General features: G+C 41.7%; 1 protein-coding gene across 3 annotated transcripts in view; it reads right to left on the reverse strand.

Moving 5' to 3' along the window:
- Window positions 1–3,851: 3,851 nt before the first annotated feature.
- Window positions 3,852–27,137, reverse strand: part of LOC309713866 (uncharacterized protein) — an 81,311-nt gene continuing 58,025 nt past the window's right edge. For 2 of the 3 annotated variants that reach the window (XM_082545770.1, XM_082545772.1), the window contains 3 exons: window positions 13,499–15,881; window positions 13,324–13,415; window positions 3,852–5,953 (listed from right to left, as the gene is read on the reverse strand). In XM_082545770.1, coding sequence (XP_082401896.1) covers window positions 5,870–5,953; window positions 13,324–13,415; window positions 13,499–15,881 — 2,559 coding nt within the window. In that variant the 3' untranslated portion in view covers window positions 3,852–5,869. The remainder of the gene's footprint in view (window positions 5,954–13,323; window positions 13,416–13,498; window positions 15,882–27,137) is intronic. The other variant, XM_082545771.1, reaches the window with a different exon arrangement.

A 27,137-nucleotide genomic window follows, 5' to 3' on the forward strand; every position in this document is an offset into this window, starting at 1 on the left:
TCTTCTCAGCTGTTTCTCTTTCCCTCTTTCTTTCTCCCCTTCTTTCCCGCAGTCAAGTCTGTCCCGTATTCAGTAAGTGAAAATAAAATAAACAATAAAAGGTGAATCAAATGGACCATTACGGCAAGGCTGGGATGGTCAATTTGGTAAAGTAAATCCGTTGGGCATCTTTCTTTGCCTTTAGACAACAATTCTGATGGCAAAAGAGCCAAACGGGACAGGCAAAAAAAAAAAAAAAAAAAAATACAACGCAGACAGGTAGAAGTCAAGCTGAGCAAAGGGGCCATCTTCCTGTCACAGTCAGCTGATCTTCAAACTGATGTCATGATTTGGTTTTGTTTTATTTATATAGTAGTAATTTTTTGTTTTCTACCATTTATTAGTGAATGAGTCCTGGATTTGCTCTCTTTAGTAATATTTCTGTTTTCCTGTCACTGTCTCATCCCAGTGTCTCCTGTCAGTCTGTACTCTATGTTTCCTCGGTCTCCCCCGTGTGTCATGTGCATTCATGTGTGTTCTCCCGTCATGTCCTCTGTATTTGTTCCTCACTTATGTGCGTGTCTTGTCTCCCGTTCCTACTTTCCTGTCCCATGTCAAGTCTTAGTCTGCGTGTTTCCTGTTTTACTTTGACAGTCTTGCATCTCATGTTCAGTGTGTTCAGTTTTGTTTCCTTCCTTCATTTGTCATTATGTTTATTCACCCCAGCTGTGTTCCCTGAGTGTTTCCTTTTCCCTCCTCAGGCTCATGCGTATTTATGTAGTAAATCCCATCCCATTTATCCCAGTTAGGTTATTGTTGGTTCGCCTTTATTGTTGTTTTTCCACCAGCCTCATTAGATGGCTTGCTTTTCTGTTTAAATCAAGTTTTGTTCCACATGTCTGATTTTGGGTCCACTTTCTAACTTCCACTCAGTCTGCATCCACAGACCGTGACATGGGTATAATCTGCAGAGCTGTGAAAATGTGCGCTATGCCTTCTAATGATACTGCTGAGAGAAAGCATGTATAATGTAAACTGACGTAGTCCAAGAGCAGAATCCCATTGAACTCCATAATCAACCTTAGTGTGTGAAGACTCTAATTTGTTCATGTCTAGAGCAATGTTCCCTCTAATGTTTCATGTGTCTGAGCGAACACACAAACTCCCTGAGCGTCCTTTGGACCACTGTGAGCAACATCAGACGTGTGCGCTGTGGTCACGTCAGCATCCAAGTTACATGTTTATTAAAGTAATCAAATTACAGCATTTACATTTATGTTAGACTACTTTTAATTAATGCTTTAGCCCACTTACAATGAAAATTAAAAACAATCTTGTTCATGACCTGTGCAGCATGTTAACACTATTAGAAGGAAAAATAACTTGAACTCCAATTTTGAAAAGAAAACTCTCTCTCTCTCTCTCTCGCTCTCTTTTCTTTTAAAATAAAGCTCTGACTGTATTATGAGTCTGTGGTCTGGGAGAGAGTCTGTAACTCTGTCTGCAAAATACAGTAAATAATGACCAACGTTGGGCAATTAATTATATAGTTACTTCTTCAAAAAAGTAACTGAGTTTTGCAAACAACAAAGTTTTTTGCAGCTGTTTTTTTGCAGTGTGGACCACATGGATCACAGATCATGTCATCTGCCCTAAAGTGTCTCACCAACTCCAGACCTAATGTTTCCTGAGTCTTATCCTACAGCACATAAAGGCCTGCCTCCCATGGAACCTGGACTCTCATCAGTACAGGACAAACTGGACAAACATATTAATAGAATATTGAAGCAACCTTAAAAAGTCTGTGATAATTACCTAGAAACACCTGTGGTGGGTTCTGTGTAATAAGTATAAATAGAAACAGCCTGCAAAGAGCTGCCTGCCAGCAGGTGGCAGACTGCTGCCTACTGGGAGTCTGCACTTCCTATTTGAACCCTGGATAAAGACAAAGACGAGGGGTGCCAACTGCTAGCTTTAGCCACTCTGTACTCAGAATATAGCTATCTACCCCCAGTGCATTTTGCAGTGGTTTATTTTTAATGACAGACATGAAATATTCTAATATGTGGTTTTGCTTAGAAAAGGAAAAAGATGAATTATTTATTTTACTTCATACAAAATTATAATGGTGCACTTTTTCAATAGGACAGTCTGTATCTTTCAAATTGTTGCTCACAGAACTGCCAGTTACATCACGCTTGGTTTAACATTGTTTTTCTTTAAAACTTCTCATTTTTCAGTATGCAGTGGGCGGCTTTGTGCTCCTCACTGGAGGAAAGGCTGGATGTTTGGATGGTTAAGAGTCGGTTTAAAAATGTGCTCCACCTTCTCTCCTTCCTGAAATACAATGCTATGTGTTGTCATCCATGATAAACTAAGCTGTGAAAGAGGATCCTCTTTCAGTGTTTCCAGTTCATTGCAGACTTCCTGATGCTTGTTTTATTCAGCTATCATGACCAAAGTATTAGATTGCTGCTTATTACACAGAAACTGCCACAGGTGTTTCCTGGTAGTCATTACTATTCTTTAAGTTTGTTTTAGACGGTTATTTATTACCTGGTTATTAATATGTTATTAAATAGAAACAGGCAGTTTTGCAGCTCCGTTTCCTGCTTATTACACAGAAACTACCACAGGTAACTGAGTGGTAATAAAGTGTTACATAAATTTCATGGTAAAATCACTCAACTGTAACCGCTGTTGCTACCATGATATTACTTGGATATTACATTGTTATTACTCTGGTCATTGCATGGTAATAACTTTGATTACAAATGATTACACTCTTGTTTCCCCCCTCGTTACCCTACTATTACCCCTTTATTACCGAGCTGTAACAGGAAGTGCAACCTATCCAACCTGCTTAAATTATCCAAACAAAATGTGATCTTTGAGGTTTTCTTAAAAATAAATCACATGACTTAGGAAGCAGTAAAAACATCAGTAAACACTATTGTCATGGAGATTCCAGGTTTGCTTTGTATTTTTGTTGTTTCTTATTTTTGCACTATAGTAGATTTAGTTGCCAGTTGCCTCAGCTTTAATCCTTCCTTTGTGTTCCTGTTTTCCTCACATCAGCTCCTTTTCTATTTTGTCCTGTCACATGTATGTTTCCCCATCTAGTTATTTCCCTTCCCGTTTCCTTTGCCTCTGCCCCGTGTTTTGTCCTTTTGTGTGGTTAGAATGAGCCAGCACAGCGGGGGAGATGCGCGCTGTAGCTGCAAACAGTTTTTTGACCGTGACATCGTGCTGTGGTAGCTTTGTTTTGTGTGTACGAGTCAGATATAAACCTGGACAGCTCACATTAAGAAGTGGAAGAATTATTTTTTCGACGCTTGGGACAGAAATGTGCAACTATAGTGGCATTATTAATTATCTGCAAATAAAGCTGCAACTCTGAGTGTTTCCCTGAGTCTGGGGTCCTTCATTTTGGATCCTTATGAACAAGTTATGAAAACTTTCAGTCACCATTCTTGGGAATTTTTTTTACATAAGAGCAAAAACTTGAAACATGACATTTTTTTTTTTTTAAACCCCACAAACATTTCTAGCAACAACAACAACAACAAAAATCTATTTTCTGGTGTAAATGAGGCAGTTATTTAAATTAAATAGTCTTTTTAGTGAATCTCAAAAAAGATGAGGACATTATTCATGGACTTACAGAATCACAATGATTTTATGGCATTTTATACTCACCAGATGATAAAGATGATAAGCTGTTTTTTGTTTTTTGTCATTCATAAACCTTTGAGTGTGACTTTCAGGATTACTGTGTCCTTTGCACAACCATATTTTCACAACAGGCATCACAGGCTGATGAACAGCAAACAAAGCTAGACAAAGTTCTTCATATATCATATATAGCTTTATTCATTTTTGCATGAGGAATACACGGTGAAAATCCCCTGCAAATAGAGCCCCAGTCAGCCCCTGAAAGCGACAGAGGAGGCTATACACAAAATGTTTAAACATCAGCAAGCAATCCTTACGTTTTGTAAGCTATACTTCAGCAATTAAGCATACAAACCTGAAATGAAAAATAAACTGTTTAGGATCAATAGACTCTTAGGTGAAAGCACTGAATTTGTATAAATTGTTTTTCAGAGAGGCTGAAACATTTATTAAAAAACCATCAGTGTGTTTGTTCATGTAAAGGAACCCACTGTAACAATAAATAAATACGTTGTTAATTATTAGAGTAACCTTTAATTACCCTGTGTAATTTAGAGCTAGGCCATGGCTTCATTGACCCCCACAAGGAGGGTTGAAAAGGAATTATAAATTTATATGTAGTCTCATAAAAATCTTGACATTTATAATATGATTGTCTGAGTGATGTCTATGTTGTTTCAGTTGGATGCATGGATATTCCTCCTGTGTTCATCCAGCTTAAATATCAGTTGCAACTAACAGCATAATATGAAAATACAGTTAATATACACCGACCAATGTCACATTTTCATTATCAAGACATACAATAACATCAAAAATCTGACTGACATGTATAATGTCTCAAAGGTTAGCAAAAAGTGGACAGTATTATATATTTGTCAGGGGCAGAAAGAACAAACGCTTTCACTGAAGGACTGGTTCAGATTGTGTCATCGTTCTCACAGAGCCCTTGTTGTGCTTCCAGGTTTTATGATTCTGTTTCTCGTTTCATCCTTTGACACTAAGTTTTTTTGTGTCTAATTTCATATGTTTTTAAAGGCAGACGAGTCTATTCATCATATAAAACTGAGGCAAAGCTGTCTGTCTATGTACACCTTCTGGTTTTTCCACACAACGTTGCTGTTCTGATGATTTCAGCAGCGAGAAAGAAAATGGCATTAAAGGGACTGAGCTGGTTTTAACTAGTCTCTTGTTTTTCATGCATGTTCCTTTGTCTAACAGCAGAAACAGAAACATATTGGAGCCTTTTTGGAGAATTCAGTTGTGTTAAAGCAGAAAAGCACATCAACTGCAACGACAGAACAATAGAAAAGCAAACAGATGGTAACTATAGCCATATGAAGCATCCACCATACCGTGAGTTCCTCTTGTTGTGAGTAATCCACAGGGCCTTAAGATGCTGAGAGCCTGGGACTATATGAAGCCTGCTATGCTCATTCTTGCCACCAACAACAGAACAATTGATGCACTTTTCTCCCAGCAGAGACATTTCAGGGTCACATTCTTGGTTAATAAAGGTACAGAGCTCTATAAATGCAGTCCATTTACAGTTTTACACTCACATTATTGGAGGTTTAATACTGACTAACTCCAATCAGTCATCTGACATGGCACAAACAATGAAATGATCCTTTATCCAATCTATTCCCACAGAAGGAAATCTTCAGCAAAAGACCAGGATCCACTAAACACTGTAGTGCATTAACAGGACATGCACTCAATGCCATATCAAACTGCTGAGGTCTGTTCTTATTTTACTGCACTGTTTGTCAGTTTTAGGACCTTCTGTGCTTCCTCACAAGCCAAAACATAAGAAGAAAAATAGTTGTTTAGGGTTTAAATACAAAGTATGTTGGCACTGCTTTTAGTTGTCTAAGAAACATCACTTTACTAAAACAATTACAGATTTTGTAGCTTATTAAGACTTTAAAACAGCAGCAAATATGAGTATTTATTCACAAGTAATGAACAAATGTCAAATGCGTCTGGGTGTTCACAAACATAATAGGCACCTCTTGGCCAGAACTGAGCGTTATCAGATCCGCCATCAGTGCTCAATAAACTTTGTTCAGACTAACGTAAGGATAAACACTCTTTGCCCAAGCATCACACGAAGCAGAATTTAGGTTATGTCACAACATGAAACAAACCATTTTAACAGTGCATCTGACTTGAATGAGAATAACACAGCAGTGAACCTTTGACTTGTTGCATTTCATTCATTCTTTGTAAACTCTCCCGCCTCCCAGCGCAAAGCCATGGCACTCTTGCGTCTTCCTCCAGTGTGGATCTCTGGAAACTGGCAAAAGACACTTTATTGGTTTACTGCATTCACACCACTCCCTCCACCTCTTCCACCAGCTTTCTCAGCTTATTAGAATAAAGATGGGATAAGCAAGTTTTGCAATGACAGTCTACCTTTTCTTTCTGTTATTCTATTGTGACTCAAACTATTGTCAGTTAAGACAGGATGTGACTTCTTTCTTTCCGAGGTACAACCCTGTCACGCCAGCTGCTGCTATATTTGACGCACATACTTTTTTCAGATGTACAAATCATCATCGAAACTATAATGCAAGATGACTTCAGAGGGAGACTGATTCAACATGGCTTCCATTACTTAAATATAAATATTTGTCTTAAAGAGACATGTCTTTACTGTGCATGGCATACTAACTTTGACTAAATTCATGGTGAAAATTGGACATCAAATATGATACAGCCGGGTGCATGAAGTAGAGTTTATTTTATAAAGCTTGTAGTTTTGGCTGCTACAATAAATTGTGTGGAGGGCGAAATGTCCTAGTAAAAGTATTTCACCACAAAGAAAAAGGATGTAAAAGGTTTCCTGAATAAGCAAGTCTGTTTTTTCTGCCTAAAATAAAGACTATTGTAACAAACAAAGCCATAAAATATACCCCTGTGATCAGGAGTTACATACACTCAGTGTGCATTTGAATGTCAGAGTAATATTTTCTTTGGATTTGTTCAGCAGCACTCACTAGAATAACCAACATTCAGAATAAAATTCATCTCAGTGAAAATCTGGGAAGGAGAATTGTAGATTTCAACAGAAGATCTTTTGTAGCCATTTCTGAACACTCACAGATTCCAGTATTAATCCCAATAATATTTGAATGGAAGCAAGTATAATGTAAATAGAAATGACTCTAACACTGAACCCTGTGGAACTCCATAGTTAACGTTTATTGCATGAGGACTCTCCATTTACACGAACAAATAATCTACGCAGAAGCTTTAGTATCTGTTTATAATAAAATAAAAATAATAAAATTGTTTCTGGTGGGTGTCGGACTCTGACAAGGCTGCTCTTGGTCACAAATTCTGATTATAGTTTTTATGGAAGGAATATCAGAGCAGCCCGGACTGAGAGTCAAACTCCGAACTCTGTCGTCATGGCCATTGAGCTCTGCGGCTTTCCTGAGAGAGGGATGTTTCCAGACAACAGCATTGTTGTGGGCATATCCATGAGCAGAGACCAGCTACTTGTAGTTGGGTGCAAACACCAGGGACGAGATCTGGGACTGTGTCATGTGAACTGATACAGGAGCCACTTGGTGAGGTGTCTCCTCTTTAGTGGCCTCATGATTAAATTCTGCCTCCAGCCTTGCACTGAAGTAGCTGCACAGCTCAGTGTAAGGTGACATGAATGAGAAGCTGCCAGCTGGAAAAGGGTGGAGCGCCCACTCCAGCTCCAGAACGAGTTGCTGCCCCGAGTGGAGGAGTCTGTTGGGTTTGTGTTCACAAACGAGGGTGTGAGAGCAGAGTGTGTGACTAACAGACACTCTGCTGAGCATAAAAGTGAAGCTGTCAGTCTACGTTGCTCCCCTCAGCTATGATCACGAGCTGAGGGGAGTGACATGAGATCATGGACATGATCACTGAAAACAAATACTTCAAGTTATCGCTGCTAAACGTGGCTCCACATGCTTTTAAATCACAACATAGTTGTTGCAGTCGTGTTTTTCACAGGACTGCACAGTAGACTACAGTCCTCTGAAAAAAAGATTAGACTTTGAAGTTTAATAATGTCCCTCCTCAGTGAGCGCTTAATTCCTCATTTATAAAGTCGCCAGAAGCGTATTAACCTCTCCTGGTTAATCAGCTCATATACAGTAGAACATGTGCATGGTATCATTTAACAAGTCCAAATAAGTGATTTGTCATTTCTTACTGTGATTCATGGCTAATTCAAGCAGTAAATAGTTGTTGGTTAAGCATTCTGTGTGCTTAACTAACTTCATTAAATGAATTAATAAAAGAAAATTAATGAATTAATTAAATATCCTAAATTTAAAGTGATGACTATTTTTTTTGCCTTATAAAGCATTTATAAATGAAAATTAAAGTACCTCAAGTACAACAAGTCTCAGCTCTATTCACAACAGAAACAACACACAAATGATGCACATAGAGATACAGAACAAAGACAAATGTATTGGCAGGTACAAACATTCCCATTCGAGGTTTCCAGAATACTGACATGTAAGAGGAACAGAGCCTTCAGTTCTTTATCTGGTAAAATTAGGACAGAGAAGAAAAAAATACTAGAAATATGAGAAAGAATAAAAACCAAAACATCTGGTGTCAATTTTGTGGAAAATAAGGCAAAAACAAACTGTAGTGTGGGCTTCATAGGTGCCGTTGTCACTGAGGAGTGTAGAATTCTTAGTGTAATAATGTGTTGAGTTTACAATAACAGTGCACCTCCCTTTTGTGGCTACAAACATGGTGTTTTTATTATACTGTGAGTTTAGACGGAGGAATTCTTGCACCTTGGCTCAGGTGATGAGGCATATGATGTCCGTGTGAACGGCCAGTGTTTTTCCGTCTCCTCTTGTGTTTTCCCGGATCCTGGGCAGGACCTTGGACACTCACCTGTTTCATTCAGTGACGATCAGCGTGGCTGCATTTAAGCCCGGTGAGGTCATCTCTTCTTCTCCAGTCCATCAGCGACTCATGGTGACAACATGGCTCTATTTCCTTGTGATTTAGCTGTTGATTGTTGCATACTTACCTTGTCTCCTTGTGCCTGCAGCTTTCTTTGCAACCCTTCTCATGAAGCGTCATGGAATTTTTGATCAATTTGCACACCATGCCAGCTGAGGCAGGCTGACCCGATCGCGCCCTTCAGGGTATTTTCCTTCAAGGCCTGAATGATCAGATGTGGGACAACTTAGCCTCCCAAGATGCCTGAGTCCTTCGAGGATCTGGTCTCTCTCTCTCTCTCTCTTAGGATTGAAAATGGCCTGAGGGAGAGAGGGCTGAAAGGAGTCTCAAGTCTCAGCCCACCTATTTTCATTAGTCTCCGATCCCGGTCCCCGCGCCACCTCCTCTGGTCCTAGTTTCCATTCTGTTCTATATTCTGGATTCACTGGCAGCCATCCCATCATCTTTTTGAACCCATCCATGGTGCCACCATCTTCACAAAACTGGACCTGAAAAACACCTACCATTTAGTCCACATCAGATATGGGAATGAATGGAAGAGAGCCTTTAATTCCCCACTGGGTCACTTTGAATACCAAGTCATGCCTTTCAGTCTTACAAATGCATCATCACTTTTTCAGGCACTAGTGAATAACATTCTCAGAGATTTCCTAAACCTTTTCGTGTTTGTCCACCTCAATGACATTTTTTCCAAGGATCTCCCAGATAATTGAATCCGCTTTCACACGGTGTTTCAGTGGCTGCTGTATGTAAAGCAGAGAAGTGCGAGTTGCATTCACCATCCGTCATTTTTCTGGACTAATTTCTGGCAGGGGGGCAGGTGAAGACGGACCCTGCCAAAATCTGAGCAGTCGCTGAATGGCCCACTCCTTCCACTCGCAGGCACCTTCAACAGTTCCTTGGGTTTGCAAACTTGTACAGACGTTTCCCATTTTATCCACAACAACAGTCAGGTAGCAGCACCTGTAACTTATCTCCAAAAGGTTGATTCTGTTCATCTGGACGTAGTGTTTTGTGGGAGAAACGTTTCTCACTCATCCAAGTGACGTCTTCAGTCTCAGCTGACTGCAGGTTTCAATCTTATAAACAGTACATTTGCATAATGACTGAAACCAGCCGACTGAAGGAACAATGGACTGGGAGGTCAGTTCCTTCATCATAATTATGCAAATTCTCATGACTCAACAACCACTGGCACATCTGTCACCATCTTACAATGCTGTGATTGCAGCTAATCCCCAACTCTCTGTGAGTGGTACTCATGGCCATTGATCAGTGGGCTTTGATCAGTGGTTGTTGATCAATGGTCATGAGAATTTGCATAATTATGATGAAGGAAGTGACCTTCCAGCCCATTGTTCCTCAGTGGGCTGGTTTCAGTCATTATGCACATGTCCTGTTTATAAGATTGGGGAAACTTGCAGTCAGCTGAGACTGAAGAAGTCACTTACTCACCAGGTTGGTTGAGCATGCATCAAGACACCTGTAACTTACCTCATGTCAGCAAAGGTTTTGTTCACTTGGCCACCTGAAGCTGAATCAGATCACAAGAACTTAACCTATTTGAGAACAGCCAAGAGACTGAACGCCCGTCAAGGCTCACTGGTCACTATTTTTTGCACATTTTAACTTTAACTCCTATCGTTCAAGGTCCAGAAATGTCAAACGCTCTCTCCCGCCAGTTCGTCACCAACACTAGTACTGCTGAGCCTGGCTACATCCTCCCTGGTTCCTGCAGGGTGGGTGCAGTAACCTGGAGAATCAAGGACACGATCCAGCAGGCCCTTCAGGAGAAGCCTAACCCAGGCACTGGCCCGCCTGGTTGCCAGTTTGTACCCACCTCTACATGTGCCACAGTACTCCACTGGATCCATACCTTCCATTTTTCCATTCATCCTGGGATGAGTAGGACCATATGTTTGCTTCGCTGTCACTTTTGGTGGATTCGGTAGAAAAGGATGTGAGAGAGTACGTAGTAGCTTGCCTGCAATAAACACCATAACCAGTGCTTTTTCGGGTTGCTCCAACCACTAGCCATTCCACAGAGACTCTGTTCCACATAAATTTTGTTACTGGTCTCCCCGCTTCCTCGGGAAAAACTGTAATACTCACCAGTGTTGATAGGATTTCTAATTCAGCCCACCTTTAGCATTGGACAAACTGCCATCAGCTGTTGAGACAGCTAAACTATTGACAGATCATGTTTTCCGACTCCACGGAATTCCAGATCCTGTCTGATCGAGGTCCTCAGTTTACTTCACAGGTGTGGAAGTCCTTCTGTTCTGCATTGGGAGCTGCTAGGGTTTAAAATGATTAATTAAAGCTGTTTTTATTATTTTTATATACACAACGCAATGTGCTCAAAAACAAGTTGGCGCTCCATGTTTTGAGGATCTAAAACGTTGTTCAGGGGTGGCTTGGGGTGGCTGTAGCTCAGGAGGTAGAGCAGGTCACTTACTGATCGGAAGGTTGGCGGTTTGATCCCAGGCTCCTCCAGTCTGCATGCCAAGTATCCTTGGGCAAGATGCTAACCCCAAGTTTCTCTCCGATGCATCCACCGGAGTGTGACTGTGTAGTTAGACAGCACTAAGTCCAAATATTGAGAACTGACGGGAAGCAGAGGGTTTTGCTACATGCTTACACATCACACTAGATAATGGTTAGAAGGATATTTGCTAGGCCGAAGAGAGTTAAATAGAAACAGTAGTAGGATATTATTAAAATGATCAAGGCTAGGCAGGGAGGTGTTTTCTTTTCTGTCTTGTCATTCCAGGAAAAGAAGCAGATAATGAGGGTCATGACTAGGGATGGGTATCGAAAACCGGTTCTTGTTGAGAACCGGTTCCCACTGTTTCAATTCCTTGGAATTGTTTGCCATTTTTGCAAACGATTCCCTTATCGATTCCAGTCGCCCCAAATGACGTCACCACGTTGTGGAGCGTCATTTACCTGGCAGGAAACATGGCGGCTCACACGCTCAAAAGTTTGGTTATACTTTACAAGAACGGATGACAACAGGACAACTTGGAATACTTGCAAAGTAGATATTTCATTTAAGGGAGGAAACACTACGAATATGCAAAAGCATTTGCTCACAAAACACGCGATGACCTTAAATGAATGTCGTGTTTTTAATTCCGCTCCGGACTCGTGAATCTCAACCCAGCAGCAGCGGTAACGTTTGCACGTCCTCTCCCGTTAATGCAGCAGGTAAATAATCAACTAACAGTCCATATTATGTTAGCGCGATCTGCCTTATTACAAACCTGCCATTACTGTGCATTTAGTGACCATGATGAGACAGAGTCTGGCTCAGATGCTGGCAGCTCTCGCTGCAGTCTACCGGTAGCGTCTCCTTTCAGGCCAGGATAGACGAATGTCACCGAGCAGTGACTCAGTTTGTGGTCAAAAGTTTGCACCCATTTGCCACAGCAGATGCCCCGATTTCACTTTGGTAAGTGAATGTGTTTAATTGTAGGCAGGGACATTTCTGGATATTCTTGTGTAATTGCTACAGAATAATTTATGTTATACTTTGTTATTGCTACAGAAGAATATTTATTTTATTATTTTACATTTACAATTTTTTTTCCTGGGGACCCTGTGACACCCCATTGAAGAGCTGTAGGCTGGATCTCTTAAGATCTCACTGTTGGGTTTGTAAGGCCATGTTACTCCTAAATTTCTATCTTGTTCAAAGAGAAGATATAAAACAAAGTTCTAAGCTAATCGACCTTAGTGTTCTCCTTTTTTAAAAAGAATCAATAAGAGAATCGATAAAGAATCGAATCGTTAAACAGAATCGAAAATGGAATCGGAATCGTGAAAATCTTATCAATACCCATCCCTAGTCGTGAGTGAGGAGAAGGCCAAATGGAGACATCAGGATGGTTCGGGGAAGAAGACAGTTATAATAATAGTGTGTTATTGTTGGGTTATAAAAACGATACGGCCCGATCCAGGGCCGTCCTTTGTGTGAAGACAGGTGGCTGTGTTCACATGGAGGTCCAGTCCAACTTGTAATTCCAACTGCTGAAGCAAATTAAATCTTTTTAAATTACATATATTTCTCCTGTAATTCCTTCTGAAGAAACTGAACATGACAGAGCCCGGGTCAGTCTCAGTTCCAGATATCATCCCCAGACCAACAGCCAAACAGAAGGGTTGGATCAGGAGCTGGAGGCTACGCTTCACTGCTTCACTTCCAACAATCCATCAACTTGGTCATCATATCTTGTCTGGGTGGAGTATGTACACATGTCTCACACCTCATCTGCACAGTTTTGTCTTCTGTTGAGATCTCCCTAGGATACCAACCCCCTTTATTCCCAGAGACACAGATTGAACTTGCTGCTCCATCACTTGCAGCGGTGTCAACATGTCTGGACACAGGCCAGAGACATTACATTTATTTATAAATGTTTATAAGGCAAAAATAGTCCTCACGTTAGATGAGGTCACACAAATTACTAGTAAATGCCGGAATTAACCATGAAAAAATTTGTATTTATGAAAACACACAAACAATCACCTCATATCTTATTTACACTATAAATGAGACAATGAGCACATTATGTTTGAGCTTATTTATCAAGTCTCAGGTTTCATAATGACAGTATAAATATGAAATGCAAAGCATGAAATTGCATGTTTTGGTTGATGACAAAGAAATTCAAAGATGTTTCATCAAGAACTCACTCTGTGATCACACGATAGAGCAGCACGATCCATCCTGTGGGTGGTTTTCATTGGTGAAGATGGAGACGACTTGCACTTCACAGGAACATCAACTAATACGACACACCACAATTGATAATTAGCATTAACATAGGCAAATGGAGGGAAAAACATGGTGAATATCATGCTAGCATACCTGAGTTATTAAAGGTCAACGTTTCCATGCGATTTGACAATACTCTTTCTGCGCAGAACCTGTCTTTGGCATACAGATTTTCCCTCTCCTTCTTCAGCTCATCCTCCCTCTGCTTTACCATCTTGATCTCTTCATCCACCAAGGATATTGTGCTTCTCGAACGTAGTTTGAAAAATGGGTTGTTCAGGAACATTTTTTCCTGGGGCTGCTCACATGCTTTACTGAGAGAGAACTCAGAGGCACTGCGAATAATCAAATTGGACGTCTCCAGGATGATGACACTGGAGCTGGTCTCTTTGGAGTGCCACTCACTAGACTGAGCTTTCATGTTGTCTTTAACATGCCTGGGACTAGAGGTAAAATCATTGCTAGGGTCCAGAATAATTACATTGTTCGCTGACATTTCATGTTTGAATGGTTCCTTGGTAGGTGAGGAGGTGATGATGAATGACGGCGTCAGTGGAGTGCTTATTGATCTAGGGATACTTCTTGATGGTGCACAATCAGTAGATTTGCCCATCCTGGAAAGGCCCCTCTCCCTTTTGAAATTTTCTTCCCTCTCCAGTGATATGCGAATATCCCTTTCAACTGCTTCTGGATCATCATAAGGGGACCTGTAACTGGAATCATCCAAACCAGAATCCTCTGAGCAGGGGCTGAATTGGGTGTGAGGATACTCCCCAACCAGATCTAAGTTTTCCAGATCATGTGCTTTCTTGTGAGGTCGGTCAATGTTGCGTACTGGAGTGTACATGAAGCTGTGGCTGCCGTGGAAGCTCAGCTGCTTGGTTGTAGGTAAGACTACCTTGTTTTTGGTTTGTTCCTCCATTTCCCGCCACTGTTTACGAGCCAGCTGGAAGTCCACGTGCTCTGTACTAACATTCTCACTCTTGGTTTCCTGTATCACACAGAAGTCTTTAGGTAGCTTCTTGACTGCATCTACACTGATGTGCGGTTGGTGAGTGATGTGGTTATAATTGGCATCTTTACCATTCTCACTCTCATCTTCAGATATTTTAGACAAGCCTTGAAGGCCTAACGGGTTATATTTAACCTCTTGTGAAGGGCTGGGAAAAGGAACGTTAACCTCGGGCTGTTCCAGAACGTCTTCCACTTGCGGGACCTCAAAACACACTTCATGAAAAGCGTTGCTGTCTTGGTCTTCAGCACCTGTCATCTCAGCTTTTTGTACAAAGAGCTCCTGGGCACTCAACTGAAGACTATCCAAGTATGAATCATCATCTTCTTTATTAATAGAAGAGGAGAATATTGTTCTCCATTTTTCATCCGTCTCACTATCTGAAGATGCTGCTGCAATCTCAACTCTCAGGCATTCTTCCATTTCATCAGGACCAGGTTCATGGCAGGATTCGGTGGAGACGTCTGACATAGCTTCTTCTCTAATGCACTGTGCTAACATAGACTCCTCTGTGACGGATGGTTCAAATATGAGTTCTTGGGCCTCTGGGTCTTTATATATTTCCAGATTTAGATAGCCATCTTGTTCAGAATGCAGATAATTGTCAACAGCCCCAGGCTCTGGCTCAGGATACTGATCTAGCACAGGGTCTAGCACTGGTTCAGGGTATTGCGTTGATTCTGGGAACGGCTCTGGCTCAGGGTCTAGCACTGGTTCAGGGAATTGCGTTGATTCTGGGAACGGCTCTGGCTCAGGGTCTAGCACTGGTTCAGGGTATTCCTCTGGTTCAGGGAATTGCGTTGATTCTGGGAACGGCTCTGGCTCAGGGTATTCCTCCGGTTCAGGGTATTGCTCTAGTTCAGGGTATTGCTCTAGTTCAAGACTTAGTTCCTCAGGATCTTCACAAGGCTCTGGGCTTTGTACTGGTACAGCATCTTGTTCTAGCTCAGGGGTCTGTTCTTGCGCAGGATCTAGTTCTGGTGTTTTCCTCCTCTTATGTTGGGGGTCATTCTCACACACACTGTCTACACTGGAGAGTGGGTCGGACACAGATGAGGTGACTGATTCATTCCTGCTGAGCTCTTCACAGGCCGGCTCCAAAACCAAAGCTTCTTTTTGATTCTGACAAGCCGTTTCAGTGCAGACGTTGGGGTCAGAGCAGTCAAGCTTGTCATTTGCGTCTCTGCTGCGTGGCATGTCAGTTAATAAAGTGTCGAGCGTTACCTTTTCCAACGGAGACTCTGGGACTAATGGCGGTGTCGCTGAACAAACAAGCTCATCATCTGCAATAAAATCCTGTTGCTTAGGTGAATCAGCCATGCCAACATCCACTTCACAATCCATCTCCAACGCTGATTGTTCTGCTGTTTCCATGGTGATGGACATGGAGTTGTGATCCTCAGCTGTGCTGCAACCTTTCTTCAGCTCCTTTCCATCTGCCTCTCTATCCACTGAGGTAGCCTTCTGAGAGAAAAGAGAATAAGAGAAGGAAAGATTTGTTTTTTAGAACGGAGAATTGCTGTTTGTTTGTTTTAAACACACACACACACACATATAGAGGTGTGTGTGGGTGTGTGTTAATTTCTCTGTTTCCTCTGTCATTGAGTGCAGAAAGAAAGGCAGCGTATAAAAAACAGCTAAATTAGAGAGTATTTTTTGTCTATTGTGTCTACCCTTATGTAAGAACTGGGTCTGGGTACCACCACACACTTTAAGTAAGCTTTGTAGGGGCTGATTGCTGCTACATCAGGAAATGTGTCTGAAATCTTGTGTTGCAGCTTTATCTGTCAAAAAAATCAAGTCTTGTTTGCAGCGTTTTTGATAAATAATGTCATAGGAAAATGTAGCCTGTTCAGACCATAAGCCCTATATATGCTGTTTAGACTGTAGTACAACATGTTACAGAGTTTACATAAACTGTGCATGTATTTAAGCTGCAAACTTTCCTGTTATTAAAACTAAATTAGAAATAACACACAGAAAAGATATATGCTTACTAAAATGTATTTAATCTTTTGCACAAAAGCCTTTGTTGATGATGGCAGCTTCAAGCTGCCTGCTGTATGGAGAAACTAGTCGCATGTAGTGTCATTTTGGCCCATTCTGCCACACAGATTTTAAAATTCTTCTCATGGAAAAGAAGGTGTTGAGTAATCAGGCCTCATCCTATTTCAGTGACCTTACAGTACCAGATCATCCTGTGGGTGATACGGTACAGTGAGCAATTTCTATATATTAGTGCTATTTTTTAAATATGTAAACTCTGTAACATGTTGTACTACTTAATTAGTTTAGTCTGTTACTGTCTGGAGCAACTGTAACCCACATCATTTCCTTAGAGCAGCGGTCTCCAACCTTTTTTGCGCCACGGACCGGTTTGTGCCCGACAATATTTTCACGGACCGGCCTTTAAGGTGTCGCGGATAAATACAACAAAATAAAACTAGTACTGGTACCGAAAAAAATAAGATTTATTCATAACACACGTGAAAAGACCCAGGAAAACAGAGTTAACGATAAAAATGATAACAAAATAACGCTGAAAACCGATAACAACCTTGAAAACCAAACATTTCACACCTGAGCCTCAACTCTCGCGGCCCGGTACCAAACGACTCACGGACCGGTACTGGTCTGAGGCCCGGGGGTTGGGGACCGCTGCCTTAGAGAATAATAAATAATATTCTGATAACCAACAAAACTACTATGGCCGCTGTTAGGGCCCTCACCTTGTTAACTCCCATTGTGTTTATACGGCACTCTGTATTTAGTCATTAGTTATCATTAATCTCTGGCTCTCTTCCACAGGGTGTCTTTCTCCTGTTGCAGCACATCCTAAGCCTGGTTCTGCCAGAGGCTTCTTCCTGTTGAAAAGGAGTTTTTTCTTCCCACTGTCAGCGAAGTGCTTGCTCAAAGGGGCTCATGTTTTGTTGGGTTTTCTCTGTTTTCTTTGTACCGTGAGGCAACTGCAGAAGCATCCACCCTCATTTTGTCTTCATCATCCTGCTAGATAGCAGCAGATTTTTAACAAGACTGTCTCGGTACATTTTTCTAGAGGTTGCAGATTTTACTCCACTCCTGAATCTATATCCACTCTCAGTGGTGGGCTGGCTTAGAGCAGCGGTCCCCAACCTTGTGACCACTTTAATCTCAGACAATATTTTCATGGACCAGCCTTTAAGATGTCGCAGATAAATTCAACAAAATAAAATGATACGATTAAGGCAAAAACTGTGGTATTTTGTAAATAAACACGAATTCACTGTGTAACTGTGTAACTTTATTAGCAGCGGCCTCCTGAAATGCGCCAACAATAACATCCTCCTCTTTCCCCCTTAATGCTCTCTGGTCGTTATGGTAACGCGTAAACATTTCTTTCAATATAAGACACAACTACAACACGGGAAAAGACCCAGGGAAACCCAGTTAACCATAAAAACCCTGAAAACCATAAATTTCACACCCGAGCCTCAACTCTCACGGCCTATGGCCCGGGTGTTGGGGACTGCTGGCTTAGAGGACTGAGGCCTGTGCAGATCAACAGTGGGGAACAGTGCATCACATTGGTATATTCCACATGTGATGGTAACTTGTGTGATTGCCTCAGAGTTCGTCTTAAGTGTTGTCGTCCATAGTACCATTAAGTTCCTGATGTTATTACAGTTCTCCCAGCAGGGATGTCATCTTCACTGCTCTTCATGCACTTCTTATCAAGTTATGGCATTTTCATAACACAGACTTGCTTGTGCAAAAGCCATGAAAACAATTAAACCTTATTTGACATTTGTCTAAACATGAATAGGAATTCAAACACTTTCAGCACAGTATGAAGACTTTGTTATCAAAATGTTTCGTTTTATTATCAAAGCCTTGCTGACATTGGAAATAGTTCTGTAAAAATGTAGACATAAGCTAGAGAAAAAGTGTTCAGACAGAAAAATGAAACGTGAACGATTTGTTGAAACAAAACTGATAGCACTGACAGAAGCAAATCATACATGTGGAACTATATGCATGAGACAACAGATGAAGAAAATATATACAGTCTTAAAACAGCAGCAAGTCAAAGTGTGTAGGCACGTAGCTACAGTTGAGACAGCTCACTGAAGTTCAAACCAAGCCTCAACATAAAGATGATTGTTGATGCAGATGAGCTGCTGTGAGTAATTCAGGTTGATGTACAACCATGGGAATGGTCTGAAATGAGAAAATACTCAGTGAGCAGCAGTTCCCCCTGTTGATGTCAGGAGTCAGAGGAGGATGTCCAGACTGCTTTGAGCTGATAAGGAGGCAAGAATAACTCAGTCAGCTACTTCTTACAAACGAGGTAGGCAGCATCTGTATATAGACATAGAAAATAATGAATCAAGCAGAAAAAACAAATTGAGTTCCTTTCCATCTTGCAGGAGACAAAAATGGCTTTTCAAAGAGCAAAAAGTGCAAAAAATATCATCAGCTGCATCTTCCTGGAAGATACTGAAACCCAGGCCATAACTTTCCAGAATGAAGCAATATTTTAATGGATGTTTCACATGGTGGCCAACACCTGTTTGCTCACTGGGGAATCCTACAGGTCTTAGAAACTTCAACAATAAAACTCATGGACTTTATGGCCGGTCTTTTCCTTCTTTAACTGTATAAATTTACCGTGTAGTCTTAGTGTGTTGTAAGGCAGCGGTCCCCAACCCCCGGGCCTCGGACCGGTACCGGTCCGTGAGTCGTTTGGTACCGGGCCGCGAGAGTTGAGGCTCAGGTGTGAAATGTCTGGTTTTCAGGGTTTTTATCGGTTTTCAGCGTTATTTTGTTATCGTTTTTATCGTTAACTCTGTTTTCCTGGGTCTTTTCCCGTGTGTTATGAATAAATCTTCTTTTTTTCGGTACTGGTACTGGTTTTATTTTGTTGTATTTATCCATGACACCTTAAAGGCCGGTCCATGAAAATATTGTCGGGCATAAACCGGTCCGTGGTGCAAAAAAGGTTGGGGACCGCTGTTGTAAGGTTTAACCTTTCGAGGTGGGGTATGGTTTGGGACCACAGCCCTTTATAGGTTTTAGGTTCTGTTAGCGATGCTTGTTTACATGTGGCTAAAATTCCTCCCGATCCTACTTTTAATTAGGACCAACAAGGAGTAATATTTAACTGTACTTTGGTCACTTTGTTATATTCAGGTCCTCAAAGCTGAGCTCAGTGTTTGTAGAAGACCCCGTCTTTGTGTTTCAGTCTCATCCTACCTTCCTGGACCATGAATCAAATTGTTTTCTATCTGGTTTCATCTGCAGTTGGATAGTGACAGTGGCAAAGACTGCCAGTGGAAGGTTTCACACTCACAGACACACACACACACACTCTCTCCTGTAACGACACAAGAATGCGACAGACTTGGTGCCATGGTAACCACTGAAAGGCCTGGCACTTATACTGCAATGCTCAGCTGTCACCTCCTCCACTTCCACCTCCCCCGCAACAACTCATCAGCAGCCTGTTAAATGTGACTGGAAGCAGTGCTGTACTCAAAGTGGACATGAAACACGACATGTATTAAGTCTAATTTACATCATGGGGCCCTACACTAAAACCTGTCATAGATTTAACACAAGCCGGATCTAAGACAATGCACAATGTCTGTGGATGGTTACTGCTAATGTTAGGTAACTAGTGACAGAACCTAGACTGTGGTGGAAAACAGGGAAGCTAAAACTAAAAAGCAGTTGAAGGGCATCACTTTTATTCCATCCCTGGCTGTAGCAATGAGCTTTGTGTTTAAAGAAAAGGCAAGGATATACTGTTCAGTCTGACTGTCACTTTCAACACCTCTTTAAGCAGTAATTAGTTCTTCATTAGTAGCTGTAACACTCTACATGTGTTGGAAGCACTCAGAGAATACAAGACAAATAACTATCTGATTATCTGACCACTGGATGCACAGCTTTGTGTATTTTTTTATATTCAGTTGATACAGATGGGTATCAGATTCTTCATGTTAGTATAAACAATACATTCAACAATAGTCACGGATTAGTGTTGGATAGATTTTGTGAAATCTCCAAATTTCCTTTTCCTTTTTTAAAAGGAAGAACAAAAATGTTTGGAATCCAGCTGTGTTGTTCTTTTTCACGTTCTCTCAGATGAATTTCATCAGCACCATATATGTGTTGCATCTATAGAAAGATTGTAATCGTTGGGAAAAACCAACACAGCTACCATACACCACCTTGGCGACAGTGGGAAAGAAAACCCCCTTTTAACAGGAAGTATGATGTTGGGCCAGAACAGAGTTCACTGCCGCTGGTGGTTGGATGATTCTGGAAAAGTCATTCCTTCATTCATTGTTTTGCTGATTTAAATTTTATCAGCAAACTGTCCTCCTCTGTATACAGAACACTGTCTATATATGGGACCTCTATAAAGCAGTGGCTTTGTCCTCCTCTCATCCCCGTCATGGCTCCGGAGGTTTCTTCCTGATAAAATGGGGGTTTTTCTTTCTCACTGTCGCCAAAGTGCTTGCTCATAGGGAGTCATTTAATTGTTGGGGTTTTCTGTTTTTTTGTGTATTATTTATAATATAAATTCAAATTCAATTCAATTTTATTTATACAGCACCAAATCACAACAACAGTCACCTCAAGGTGCTTTATATTGTAAGGTAGACACTACAATAATACATACAGAGAAAAACCCAGCAATCATATGACCCCCTATGAGCAGCACTTTGGCGACAGTGGGAAGGAAAAACTCCCTTTTAACAGGAAGAAACCTCCGGCAGAACCAGGCTCTGGAGGGGCGGGGCCATCTGCTGTGATTGGTTGGGGTGAGAGAAGGAAGACCAATGAATTCAGTTTAATTTATATAGCGCCAAATCAGTTACATTAAGGTGCTTTGGCGTGGATTCAATTGCAGGATCAACTACTGGATTTAGATTCAATACAAGGAAATGCTAAAATGTCTAAAACCAAACAAAGACAAAAGAGCTTTTTGAATTATCATCTTAAATGATTGTCTACTTATCAGAAAACCATTTATTTCCACACTTCTTGAGCAACGTCTCAAACATTTTGTTCTTCTTTAAATGTCACATTTATAATTGTGGGGTTTGACAAATGCACGTTCACAAAGGGCTCACCTGTGATTGGTTTAAATCTGGAAGAAAAGAAAGACCTCGAAGTCTTTCAGCAGTGGTGTTCAGCTTATATCACAGCAACAGATTTCTTTCAGGCTTTTAATATTTGGCCATTTTATTTTTTTTTATAAATCACAATAGGATTCACATCAGATGAACCTTTAGAAAAAAACACTGGTGAGTAAACAGCAGAATCAGGAAAGGCTGGCCAGCTGTGGACTGATGCTCCACACTTTTACGTGTGACAACAAGAAGCAGGCAGGTGTCTAGAATAGAATAGAATGCCTTTATTGTCACTATACAGTTGTACAATGAGATACAGAGCATCTCCTACTCAGTGTAAACATGCTGGGGGGCACAGTTCTGCAGCGCTATGTACATATGGACAATATTAACATAGGGAAAAACATATATACATAAAATGTACAATATACAAGACGTAAGTAATATGTAATAAATAGTGTTATGTATATAGTTATTGCACATAGAATTGGTGTTGCACAGTGGTGGTCCATAGAGGAAGTGGGAAGTGGGGGGCTGTGTTATCTGTGCATGTGTGAGTTCAGGGTGGTTATGGCTTTGGGGAAGAAACTGTTTTTGAGTCTGAGGGAAGCAGGCTGAACATGTTGGAGCCAGGGTGGGAGCTGTCCTTGATAATGTTTGCTGCTCTGCTGAGGCATAAATGTCCATCAGGGAGGGGAGAGGGCAGCCGATGATCTTTTGTGCTGTCTTGACCACACTCTGAAGCCTCGCTCTATCCGCCTTGGTGCAGCTGCCGTACCATACCGTGATGCAGTAGGTTAGCAGGCTCTCAATGGACGAGCGGTAGAAGGTCAGCAGCAGGTTGGAGTTCAGCTGAGGACTCTCATGAAGTGCAGCCGCTGTTGGGCCTTCTTGATGACCGCTGAGATGTTGTCTGTCCAGGAGATGTCAGCAGAGATGAGGACACCAAGGAACCGGATGGTGTGGACCCTCTCCACACACTCCCGGTTGATGTAGAGGGGGGCCAAGTCAGTGCTGTGTCTCCTGAAGTCAACAATGAGCTCTTTGGTTTTCTTAGTGTTCAGTGCCAGGCTGTTCTCTGAACACCATGCTGCCTGCTTCAGAACTTCCTCTCTGTACTCTGCCTCGTCTCCCTTCGAGATGAGTCCGACTACCGTGGTGTCATCAGCAAACTTGATGATGAGATTGTTGTTGTGGGTCGAACTGCAGTCGTGGGTGTAGAGAGAATACAGGAGGGGGCTCAGCACACAGCTCTGTGGGGAGCTGGTGCTCAGTGTGCGAGTGGAGGAGAGATGGGGGCGGAGTCTTACAGTCTGGGGTCGGTTTGTGAGGAAATCCTTTATCCAGGCACATGTGAGAGGAGGGAGGCCAAGAGTGACCAGTTTGGTGATGAGGATGTCCAGGTTGATTGTATTAAAGGCTGAGCTGTAGTCCACAAAGAGCAGTTGGACGTAGCTTTGCCGCTGCTCTAGGTGACTCAGCACAGCGTGGAGGGCTGTGGCGATGGCGTCTTCTGTGGATCTGTTTGCACGGTATGCAAACTGGTGGGGGTCGAATTCTGGGGGGAGGTAATCCTTGATGTTCTGAAGGACTAGTCTCTCAAAGCATTTCATGATTACCGGTGTGAGGGCCACAGGGCGGTAATCGTTCAGGCTGGAGATGGGAGACTTCTTCGGCACTGGGATGATTGTGGCTGACTTTGATCTTTTGATCTGCGTGTGCTGCTGAAGTTTAATCTTCATGTTCAATGTGTGGAGGCCGAGCTCAAAAGAATGAGGAACTGGTCACTTTGATGGACAGTTACTGCATTAAATCAAAGGACAGCTTGGCAAGTCAGTTGCAAGAAAACAGATTCTTAGTTTCTTAGTTAACAAAGTAAACTGAACTTTTAAAAATGTGATCAGATACAGGCCGTGCTCATGTTGCCAGTGAGTACTAAACATCTGGCTCCAGAGCTCAGCTGTCTGTGGGTTCAGGCTCCAGTGTTTCATCTGGAAACAGGAGAGGACGGTGTGACCGGCTCTCTTTGATGAGGAGCTCATTTGTCTGATTAAACAGGTTTCTGCTGTCATCATGTGTAAATCTGAAGGATATTAGAACAAATTACATGCAATGCTTGTAGCCACTGCGTGCTACTTGTGTTAGGTTTTTATGTGTTGTGGTTATCTGTGTGCAACTACACGGCAGATTAACTTCAGCGTGTCTGTGGATCCGTCACTCTGGTGTCCTGCCTTTCACCCACAGTCCACAGGGAAACCATCTATCTGCTGTCTGTTGTCACTGCTCAAATATTGCTTACAGTTATTTTAATTTGAGTTTGATAAGTTTGTGTATTTGTTCATTTAAAATCTTAACAGTGTTCATAAAGAGACTAACAGGACCATCATTACAGAGCTGTTTGTGTCAGTGCTTTGATCTGTGCTTATTAGTAATTATTGTTTCCATAAAGAGCCAGAAAACACTTTGATCAAATACTGATGATCAGCTATCCCAAATCCTATATAAAAGTTGTAATAGTATATGTACATTCTGTAAAAAGACACTTTTACTGAAGTAGAAGTACAGATGTTATGTGTTAAAATATACTTGTTGAGGCATTAAACTGTAAACCACAGCTGGAGCTATTTCACTGTGGGTAAATCACACCACAGTTTATTAGTTAGACTGTGTTATATTAATGCTACATAACATTAGAGTTCTCTATGAAATATCTGCCATTGTGAAAGAGTGATCTGTGCTACTTATCAGTAACTTTGTGTCTTTTTGATGATTTGTTGATGTTTTGAAGGTAAAGTTTGACGACGTTGTTATTTGTGTTGTGCACGTGTGGATGTCCTGATCTATCACCGGCTTCACTTTAATACCAAAAAACATCTTAAAAACCGTTGAACTCGGGGGCAGGTTTCTCATGCTCAGTACTGTGTTTGCTGCAGACGACATGTCTGTATTTTGACCAGAGTTTACAATAGCTAGATGTACCTGATCCTCGTTTTGTTTTTAAAATCATGAAGGCTGTGTAATACTGTACAGATGAATGGGACATCTGTGCAGTCAAACCTGACTCCTCTCTAAGTGCACAGAGCAGACACGCTGCATATGACTTGTATGCGTGGGTTTTTGAAGTTACAAGCAGTTGCACTCATGAAATGAAAATATTTGCTCCGATTATGTTTTTTTCTTCTTCACGTGTGACTTATGATAACAAATCTCTCCACAGCCATCTGCCATGACAACATGGGGTAAGGGCAGGCAGAGATGCGACGAACACGCGTGATGTTAATAATAAGCATTCAGCACGTTGGTGGCAGCCACAACAGACATGATTACATACATGCTGTGAAAACACATTTGCCCTTTTCATGACTTCTTAGTTATTTGCAAATTTCTCACACTTACATATTTCAGTTTTAAATAATGATTTCCTTCATCATGCCTGGCAGGATCTACACCCAGACATGATTATTAGCAGACCTGTGGACTCACTTGCATAGAACCTGTCTGACAAAGTGAAGTGGAACAAAAGATCAAAAAGCATCGCGATCTAAAGAAAATGATGGACATGTGAGAAACCTGTGAGTCTCATTCCAACAGTTCATGTCCTGAAGGTTAAGCACACTTGTGTTATGGAGCAGGACGATGGTCTGAAACACCCAGCAGCTCCACCTCTGAAGGGCTCAAATGAACAAAATGACTTCAGTTTGATTCAGATGTCATCTCATGAAACAGGCTGTTCTTTGCCCACTGAACCATTTATTAAGGCTGAATTCATTTTCCCTTTTTAAGCCTTTTTCTCTGTTAACTGAAAAACTGCATTTCGTATCTAAGATATTAAAATTAGTTTGATGATCAGAAAGTGCGTTAAGTGTGACAAATCAGCAAAATGCTTTTTCACAGCACTGTGTATCGTGTTTCTGCATACGAAGTTCATTCCTATATCCATCTTAAGGAAAACACAAATGAGCTGCATGATTTCTATTCAGAGTTCTTTCACCATTATAAAAATGAGGCAACACAACATGTTCCCAATCATTGATGTTACTGTGTCACTTTCTGCAGAATAAGAAAAAATCTTTGAATTTGAATTCATACAAATGAATTTAAAACACAGCCACTCATCCAACCTCACACACACACTGGGCTCCTTCCTATACCTAGACCACAATACACTCCATAAGAACAACTGTGAGTGAGTGAGCATATCTCCAAGCACACTCCATTACAAGGCTAAATGAAATCTGTAGAATTTTACAGTTAATGTCAGCACTGAAGTGAAAACTGAGAATAGGATTTCTATCAACAACATAAAGAACAAAAGCATCTCTCCTCAAGGGCAGTTTAACCCCCCCGCAGCATCACGACGTCCACATCAACAAACAGCGTCATTTCCATGTTAGAAGACGAAGTCGATACTGTGGTGTGACTCTGCACTCTAACAAAGGTAAACTTTGTGTGTGTGTGTGAATGGACCTACCTGAGAGAGGGTAGCAGGCTAATGCAGAGGGCTCTGCTCTGTTTCTGAGTGCAGCTTTATACTGGCAGCTCTGCATGGCTGCGTTTGCCTCTGATTGGACAGATGGTGAAGGAGGGCTACACTGGAGGCAGCCAATGCTTGAGCTTTCTCTGATGAACACAGTCAAGCTGAGAGGAGATCATCTTGTCCTTTTGGACTCGTTCTATCCTACACTGGGACTGATTTGAAACACGTGCTTATTTTCTCTCTCGGGGAGGAACGGACATGTAGTGAAATGAATGTAAATTTCACTACTTATCTTTTGAAATTAAACCTACATTAAATTCAGTTAAGGTCACTTCAACTGTATGACAACAGTTGGCTCAAGACACTTTATACAACAAGCTATAGACCCCACACCAATACAGAGAAAACCCCAACCATCAGAAGACCTGCTGTGAGCAAGCACAGGACAGTGATCGACACATGACGAGTGCGAATAGAAAGGAGTGTGAATGAAGTGTATCATGCTATCATCCTATTGCAGCATAACTAAGGGAGGATTCAGGGTCACCTGGTCCAGCCCTAACTATATGCTTTAGCAAAAAGGAAAGTTTGAAGCTTCATCTTTAAGGCAGAGGAAGGCTCTGAAAATCTACTTTTAAATACTCTAGGAACAACAAGTAGACCTGCAGAGCGAGAGCGAAGTGCTCTAATAGGGTGATATGGTGCTACAAGGTCATTAAGATAAGATGGGGCCTGATTATTTAAGACCTCGTATGTGAGGAGCAGGATTTTGAATTCTGGATTTAACAGGAAGCCAATGAAGAGAAGGCAGTAAAGGAGAAACCTGCTCTCTTTCAGTACTCTCTGCGGCATTTTGGATCAGCTAAAGAGTTTTCAGGGAGCGATCGTGGCTCAAGAGTTGGGCGTTCGGCTTGTAATCGGAAGGTTGCCGGTTCGAGCCCCGGCTTGGACAGTCTCGGTCGTTGTGTCCTTGGGCAAGACACTTCACCCGTTGCCTACTGGTGGTGGTCAGAGGGCCCGGTGGCGCCAGTGTCCGGCAGCCTCGCCTCTGTCAGTGCGCCCCAGGGTGGCTGTGGCTACATGTAGCTGCCATCAGCAGTGTGTGGATGTGTGTGAATGGGT

This window comes from Aulonocara stuartgranti (assembly GCF_965226115.1).
Source record: "Aulonocara stuartgranti genome assembly, chromosome: 9".
In the NCBI taxonomy this organism is placed as follows: Eukaryota; Metazoa; Chordata; class Actinopteri; order Cichliformes; family Cichlidae; genus Aulonocara; species Aulonocara stuartgranti.